At 37.2% G+C, this 8,832-nt stretch overlaps 1 protein-coding gene across 1 annotated transcript; it reads left to right on the top strand.

Moving 5' to 3' along the window:
- Nucleotides 1–2,727: 2,727 nt before the first annotated feature.
- LOC126714917 (cyclic nucleotide-gated ion channel 18) lies at nt 2,728–8,157 on the top strand. Its single transcript, XM_050415329.1, has 6 exons — nt 2,728–3,290; nt 4,518–4,730; nt 4,829–5,133; nt 5,973–6,084; nt 6,403–6,639; nt 7,112–8,157. Exons 1-6 carry the CDS (start codon nt 2,826–2,828, stop codon nt 7,889–7,891), a joined length of 2,112 nt encoding a protein of 703 aa, XP_050271286.1. The 5' UTR covers nt 2,728–2,825; the 3' UTR covers nt 7,892–8,157.
- Nucleotides 8,158–8,832: the final 675 nt, after the last annotated feature.

The raw sequence follows: 8,832 nt of genomic DNA, 5'->3' as shown, positions 1-8,832 counted from the left end.
GGAATGGGGCTCTTCTTGCCGCTCTTCGAGTTGGCCTCTTGTTCACGGATCTTCTGCATCTTGGTCATTCGCTCCATGACGAGCTCGCACTCGCACTTCTCATAGATGTGGCGCTTAGACTTGCACTTCCATGGGAGGTACAACTCGGCTTGCCTGTACTTGTTGAGAGGAAACCACGCCGGAAAAACCTTAAACACGCCGTCAATCATACCACGTCGATCTGGACCCAAAAAACCCAACCGATCTCGACTTCCCCAGTCTCACCTCCACACCAGACCCACGACCCACGCTAGAATAGCCCACCATGAGAGAGAGATGTGATGAGAGAGAAAGGCCGTTGTGGAGAGAGAGGAGATGAGAAATAGAGAAGAGACACCACGGTGAGAGAGAGTGAGAGTCAGATATGTGAATAAAAAAATATTATTTGTTTTACAATTGTGCTACAGTGCAATTCTACCTTAGAATTGCACTGTTGTAGTATTGCAAATTTTTTTGCAATAGTTGCTTTTTACAAGTCTGAATGTGGGGGGTTTTTTGGGCCTTTATGCTAAATTTTGCCTACATATGGCATATGGCATTCCTAATGTGAATGCTCTTAGACTTCAACTCAACTTTTTGACATATTGGTGAAGGCCACAAGCTACCATGTTCAAAACATTAACATGCCTATCCTCCATGTGACATTATCTCTCCTCTAACCATTTTTTTTTCTTTGGTTTGGCTTATCTCACACAAAAGTCCAAACAAGTAGAGACACCTCATCTCCTCCCACTTTCTCCCTTTCCCACCTCTACTCACAAATCAGGTTATTACGGCTTGCTCCTCATTCCACCTTGTGTACCCCACCTAAGCCTACGCGGATTGAACCAAATAGCCAAAGTTAATATCCCCAATCTCTATCTCTCTCATTTGCTCTGTCTCTAAACATTTTTATCTTCCCTTGTTAGGTAGCACCATGAATGAAATCAGTTCCAGATTTTTGGGACACTTTTTGCGTTCCATTTTTTATTTGGGTATTATTAAATTATGGGTTTTTCTTAGAAAAAACCAAAAAAAAAAAAAAAAAAACTCCAAGAAGAAAGATTGGTTTTGATTACTATGGATTTTATGTTATCATGAGTTTTGGGTTAGAAGAAATCCGAATCGGTTTTGTCTAGCATCTGTAGATAATTTGGGACATTTGACTTTAATTATTGAATATAATTTTTGAAGATGGCATACCGAAATTTATGGGTTTTTATTATAGATTATTTGGGCGCAGATCTATTATTTGCTTCTCACCTAGGCAAAGTCTTTGGCAGAAAATTCACGAGCTGAGCAAGGGAGAGATCCGAAGAGTGCCTCGGTTTCGGCTAGGCTTCTTGGTGTCTGATGGGTTTCAACTGGGTTGGGGTTCTTCGAACAGGACACCTTTTCTTCGGCTGTGAAGAAATGAAACTCCAAACGTACCACTTGAGAGATGATGAGGAAGAGAAAAAGTAAAACAAATGGAGTAAATTTATTTTAGGTTAAGAGAGGTGGATGAGAGGAGTAAAGGAGGTTGTTGGAGTAATGGCTGAGAAGAGAGAAGAAGCATCGTTGTGAAGAGTTAGCAAGAAAGAAAGAAAGAAGAAGTTGTGGAGAGAAGTTATAAGAATTGAGGAAGAAAGAAAGCAAAGACAAAGAAAGAAAGAGAAAAGGAAAGAGAAGTTGGTTGGTGTCAAGAGTTGAGTATGACAATACAATGCAATGCAATAGGTCCCTTTAATTACCAAATTGCCAATAAAGTCATAATTCAAACATCTGAAAAATATAAAAAAATGTGTTCTCATTACTTATCACTCACTCTCAATATCTTGAGTGATGAGAATTGAATTATGAGAATCAAGCCAAACAATATTTGCACTGATGGGACCCACAATTTTAGGGTAATGAGTGATGTAAATTGAGATATAAGTGATGAAAACAACTAAACCAGATAGGCTAATCATTTTGTTATTCACCTATCACAATTTGTCATCTCAATGGATAAATAATTTTTTTGGGGAAAATTTAATAAAAAAGAAAAAAAGAATAAAAAGGTAAGATACCTATCAACCAATGCAAATATGCAATAGATTACCTGTGTAAAGCTTATGGGAAAGAACAATTCTCCAGTTCTTAAAAGAGTAAAGCCCAAGCTCACTTTGTGTCTTTAAAGTCAAGCCCAAACCTAACCCATTAGAAATCAGACTAGGCTCAAGATTATTAAAGCCCAGTTACTTTTCTCTGTCAGGAGAAAATCACTCAAAAGCCTAAAATATTATTGGGTTGTGTTAATAACAATTTTTTATCCTTTTTTTTTTTTACTTTTTTTTTTACAGCTTTATGTTATTTTTTCAATTTTACAAGTAATTTTTTTTTTCATTTCATTTATCTCATTTTTTTTTAATATATAGGACCCATGTTAAGAAAACCTTAAAAGTGCATGTTAACATTTCCTATATTATTTTTGGCCTAGCCACGTTTGAAGTAAGTTTTTTCCCTCTAATTTTCTTAGCAACCAAACAAACAAAATCTCCTCTCTTTTTTACACCACGTTGACACGTCACACAATACCCAGCAAAGTTGCGACCTCCACGCGCTTTGCTCGGTTTCCCGCGAATATCGCAACGGCCATAATAACTAACTTTTCAACCGCCACCCCCACTCTCTCAAATCTCCAAAAAATTAAAAATTAAAAATTAAAAAAAAAAAAAAAACACCTCCTCCACCACCACCACCACTACCATCTTCTCCTCCTTCCTCTCTCTCTCTTCTCTCTCTAGGCCGCGGAATCCGATAACCACCGGACTCCGCCATGGAAGATGAATAAAATAATCTCCAATTCAACCTCAACGTTCCGCCATTTCCGGCGCCACTCCACCGCCGCCGCCACCGCCACAGACGAACCTTCAAACCACTACATCTTATGGCAATACCAAATCCTCGACCCAGACAGCGACATCGTCGCCTACTGGAACCAAATCTTCCTCGTCACCTCCCTCATTGCTCTCTTCATCGACCCTCTCTACTTCTACCTCCCCTCCGTCAGCGGCCCCGCCTGCCTCTCCACCGACACCAGCTTGAGCATCGCCGTCACGCTCTTTCGCTCCATCACAGATCTCTTCTACCTCCTCCACATGATCATGAAGTTCAGGACCGCTTTTGTCGCCCCTAGTTCCAGGGTTTTCGGCCGCGGCGAGCTCGTCATGGACGCTCGAGAGATCGCCGTTCGGTACTTGAAGTCCGATTTCATCATCGATCTTGCCGCCACGCTCCCTATACCACAGGCATGTCATACATATGATATCCAAATTTGATTGATTGTTTATCGTGTGAGTGTGTATGATTGTTACCACGTAGGTATATACTAAGTTCATTAAGGCTTTATTTTTAGAATAACGAAAATAAATAATGGAGACGAACAGGAGATTCAAATTGAAATTGTTTCATAAGTTTAGGATTTTAATTGACAAAGTTAAAAACTTGAGACATAATAGGTCTGAAATATCGTTTAAAATTTGAGCATTGTTTTTTTTTTTTTTTTTTTTTTTTTTTTTTTTTTTGTAATTTACCCTAGAAAATATATGTGACCAACACAGATTTAGTTTGTTAAGGATTTATAACCGATTCAAAAGTTTTGTGACTAATTCTTTGTTGTTGTTCTTAGTGTAGTAGAACTAAGATGTTAGGTATGGTTGGAACTTGTTACAGGTTTATATGTAACTAGCTAGATTCATGAAGTTTTACATTCAGCAAATGTGAAGTGAGGGCTACCATAGGCTGACTTTGTTGACAGTTAGTACTATTTATGTGGTTGGAGGACCAAGCTTAGGACTATGGGTTGTATGGCCTTCAGATATGTGACTATTTGATGGTGTCATGTGTGTAGTTCAATTAAACCAGACATCTTATAGGTTCATCTCTTATTTAGGTTTTCAGACATGGCCACTTTACTTATTTCATGTATCGATATAACAAACGAGCAATTTGAAAGAATCACAGAAACTTGTAATGAATTATGAAAGTATTATAATTGTTACTAATAATTTTTTGGGTAATCGGGTGTCGACAACTGATTAGAACTAGGTATGGCTAAATCAGGTATAATTTCAGCTTGTCACAGTCTAGTGGAATGATCAAATCATCAATATGGATGAGGAAAGGTGGGAGGAATAGCATGTAAATGATGTAAAATATCCATGATGGAGTTGTGCTGTGAATTTTTCTTGCATATGTATATAAATAAAAATCTAAATCACTATGCACTCTTGTCATTCGAGCTTTGTTCAAACTCTGTGATTTTCCTCGCCTAGTGTCCTAGAATATGAATCTTTCTATATATCTCATGAGAAATACTATTCTTTTATGAATCTATATAGATGTTTAATTTGGGGAGGATTTGGTTGCTGTGGCATGTCATAGATATGATAGAGTTACTAGAGTCTTGTTTCCAATTACATAGTTGTTCCTCTTATCTTTTGCACTTGAGGATTTTGTAACCTTTTGCCTTGCAGATTATCATCTGGATAGTAATTCCAGGAACAAGAAACTCCCGAGCTGATCATGCCAACAACACTCTCGCTCTTTTTGTTCTTATACAATATATTCCGAGACTATTTCTCATCTTCCCTTTGAATCAGCGTATTATTAAAACGACAGGGGTTGTTGCCAGGACTGCTTGGGCAGGAGCTGCATACAATCTTCTTCTTTACATGCTAGCCAGTCATGTAAGAAATCCAGGTTACCCATATACATATGTTTTCTATTTTCCTCTACCTTATAGTCTCTAAAACTCAATGGTTATCATCATTTACTATTGGTGCAGGTATTGGGAGCTGTATGGTATCTATCATCTATAGGGAGGCAGTTCTCCTGCTGGAATGCCGAGTGTGCCAAGGAGTCACGAATTCTGAGTTGTCTCCCTAGTTATTTAGATTGTAATAGTTTGCAACAATCTGAACGACAATACTGGCTGAACATCACTCATGTTCTTTCTAATTGTGATCCAAAGAACGAAGACATCAATTTTAAGTTTGGAATGTTTGCAGCTGCTTTTACTAATGACGTTGCTTCCTCACGTTTTATTGAGAAGTACTTATATTGTCTTTGGTGGGGTTTGAGAAATCTAAGGTATGATTTTTATGCAGGAGGTTTAGGTACACCCCTTCATAGGCCCAGTTCATGATATTGTAATACCTCTTTGGATTCTGGTTTTGGCTTCTTGTAGAGGAATTTATGTCACATCTAAATTCACTTGTGAGCACGTTGAAGCGCTAAATTGACTTACTCTGTATTGGTAGAAATACCTTGGCTGGGGATTGATGGTAATAATATGCCCTTCAGGCTGTCTTTTCCTTTTTTGGCCAACCATTAGGTTGTCCACTGAGTTTGATTATTAATCAATAGGTGGATTTATGATACTCATTTGTGTTTATAAATATTGGCCAAATATTTTAATTTTTGAGTCTAAATTATTTAGACGATCATAATTAGTTAATCATATCTCATAGTATATTAGCAGAACTGAGTGGACATTCTGTGACACTGATAATATGTTGGACAAAGTGGCCACAAAGCGTCTTTTAATTGTAGTAATAAAAAAATCAAGCTTTGCTTTCCCCTTTTTGCGATAACATATTGCAACAATGACATTTTGCCCTTGGGGGAGCTCACTTTAATTATATTTTCAGAAGAACCATGAGATTCAAAAATTGATTTGAATTAAAAAGGGAACTTGAAATTTCTTTATATTTTCCCTCACATGTAGAAGCTACTTGTTGTGTTGAAGTTAATTTTAGTTATAGCATCTAGGAAAACAGGTTATGCAGATGATCTTACTGGCTTACTCCCATATACAATTTACACCTTCTGCAATTGTTTTCTTATCCTTGCATCTCATACAGTACAAGATAATAGATGATTTTGTTTAGCATGCCTTGTAGTGTATGCTGATATCTTCCTCTATGCAGTTCATATGGACAGACTTTGGAGACAACCACATATCTTGGCGAGACAATATTTTGCATTGTTTTATGCATCTTTGGTTTAGTTCTGTTCGCATTTTTTATTGGCAACATGCAGGTATCATATGCTACCTCCTTTCTGCTCTTACTCAATTTTGTTGTGGTTGATGATCTAGAAGCCTCTTTCCCTACCCATATATAAAACATTGAATATTTGCCTACACAAGAGACCTGTATGAACTTATTCGGAAACTTGCATATGCAAAAACAATATATAGTCGCACATTTTTTTTTTTTTTTTTTAATTCTAATGATTGCTTCGTGATCTTGTGATACATTTAAATGTCCAAAACATCAGTATGCAAAATTTTCAGCGGTAGCATTTGTGCATATACTACTGATAATTTAATAAGACTTTTCTTTTTTCTTGTTGAAGACTTATTTGCAATCGATGACAGTACGACTTGAAGAATGGAGGATTAAGAAAAAAGATACAGAGGAGTGGATGAGGCATCGCCAGTTACCTCCAGTTCTGCAAGAACGTGTTCTTCAGTTTGTTGAATACAAATGGTTTGCCACAAGAGGAGTTAATGAAGAATCCATATTGCGTTCATTACCCTTGGACCTTCGTCGTGAAATTCAACGGCATTTATGTCTTGCACTCGTTCGTCGTGTATGTCTATCTCAGTATTTCATTCTATGTTCATATGTCATTGTGAATGTTGGTGCATTAAATTTCCAGTGGATGAAGCGCTTGAGATTGGTATGAATGTTAAAGAGATTTCTTTGGGCCTATAATGCTAAACCCTATCTATATATTAACAGGTCATGCTTTTTGTTTAGCTGGAGTCTCCTCTTAGTGCAATAATGTGATGGTTCACCCTCCTAAGCATTACATTATTTATCCAAAATGTGTTTTCTCCCCCCTTTCCAATCACTTTTGCATCCTATGGAGCAAAGTGCCATGTTTCATGAATAGCAGTTACATAATAATAGGCCAATTAGCTTTTCATCAATAGGACAATTCAGCATCCTTGGTTACCATCTTTATGCTAATTAATCGGATCTAGATGGTTGGCAAGCATTTAAATTCTTGCTGTTGGAATTGCTCCTTGGTTGTGAAAATGTCAATTTTCATTGTGCAGGTCCTATTCTTCTCACAAATGGATGACCAGCTTCTTGATGCCATATGTGAACGCCTTGTGTCATCACTGAACACCCAAGGCACCTACATTGTTCGAGAGGGTGATCCAGTAAATGAGATGCTGTTTATCATTAGGGGACAATTGGAGAGCTCCACAACTGATGGAGGAAGGTCCGGGTTCTTCAACTCTATCACCCTTAGACCTGGTGACTTCTGTGGTGAGGAATTACTGACATGGGCCTTAATGCCAACCTCTAGTCTAAACCTGCCTTCTTCAACTCGGACTGTTAGAGCCCTTACTGAAGTCGAAGCTTTTGCACTTCAAGCCGAGGACCTTAAGTTTGTTGCAAGTCAGTTCAAGCGCCTTCACAGCAAGAGAATTCAGCATGCATTCAGGTACTACTCCCACCAATGGAGGACATGGGGTGCTTGCTTAATACAAGCAGCTTGGAGAAGATATTGGAAGAAAAAGGAGGCAAAGGAATTGGCTAGACAGGAGAGCTTCTACTATATGTCAATTTATGACCAAGACGGTAACTACAATGATGAGCTAGCAGATGGGAATTATGAGGATGAGAGTGGACAGAGACCATCAGGGGACAATGTAAGTAATGCTCAGCATCTTGGGGTCACACTCCTGGCCTCAAAGTTTGCTGCAAATACAAGAAGAGGGGCTAACAAGAAAGTTCTGGGGGGTGATCCTGCTTCTACTAGCTTAAAGATGCCCCAATTATTTAAGCCTGTTGAACCTGATTTCTCTGTAGATCGAGAGGATGTTTAGCTAGTACAAGAACCAATTAAAAATATTGGACACATGAACTAATGACAGAATAGTTAGGAATTTTTATGAAATTTGTGTGAATCATAGCTGTAGACTGGAGTGAATCACATTCTCAAATTTCTTCAGTGTCACAAATGCACTTGCACATATTGAACACCCACTTTCAATTTTCTCTTTACAAGCATGATAGCTGGGGGAAGAAGCATTTCTGTAGTCCACAAACTTGACCAAGCCCTTAGAAGACTTGTTTGGCTATAATCCTCCCAATTAAATCAATCTACTTTTTTATTTATTTTTTAATTGAATTAAGATGAGATATATTGAAATATAATCCGTGGATGTTATTTATGATATAGAATTTTGAAAAGTGCCAATTAAACGGTGAGTCTTTCAATTGAAATTCTTCATTATCTATAAATTAAGGGATGGAATAGATGGAATTCAAAAAAAAAAAAATTTCTTTATTTAGTCAAATATACAATTTTATAAAAGAACTCTAGAAACGAAACTTTAGAATTCTTGTCTACGTTCCCCTCAAAAAAAGAAAGAATTCTTGTCTACATTCTACTGAATAGACTTTAGCTGTATCTTATAGGTGAGCAATTATTGTAACCTTAACGACAAAACATTGACAGTAATGTTTTAGAGAGCAGATACATCTCAAAATCGCATATAATGTCTATTGACTATTTGTGAATGGCCATCATAGACTTCAGAAAATCAGATAAAATTAGTATGACAAATAGAAAGAGACAAAACAAATTAACTTTTGTGGGGACAATTTCTGGTCCAATATGTCCAAGGGAAACATGAAACATAGGGACAAAAAAAACCCGATGAAAAATCGACTTTTTTTTTTTAATAGGATTTATAATTTATTTTTTACCAAAATGAACAAATTCATGTCACTGGTTTTTGTCAAGTCTGAACTATATATTATC

The sequence above is a fragment of the Quercus robur genome, chromosome 2, assembly GCF_932294415.1.
Source record: "Quercus robur chromosome 2, dhQueRobu3.1, whole genome shotgun sequence".
Classification (NCBI taxonomy): Eukaryota; Viridiplantae; Streptophyta; class Magnoliopsida; order Fagales; family Fagaceae; genus Quercus; species Quercus robur.
The sequence above is the reverse complement of the archived record's forward strand: the minus strand, read 5'-3'. Positions and strand labels throughout refer to the sequence as shown.

Excerpts from the sequence above, each read along its gene's own strand:
- LOC126714917 (XM_050415329.1), top strand. The coding sequence starts at position 2,826 with ATGAATAAAATAATCTCCAATTCAACCTCAACGTTCCGCCATTTCCGG. Across the intron at positions 3,291-4,517 it reads CCACGCTCCCTATACCACAG|ATTATCATCTGGATAGTAAT; the intron begins GCATGTCATACA and ends TTTGCCTTGCAG. Across the intron at positions 5,134-5,972 it reads TGGGGTTTGAGAAATCTAAG|TTCATATGGACAGACTTTGG; the intron begins GTATGATTTTTA and ends TCCTCTATGCAG.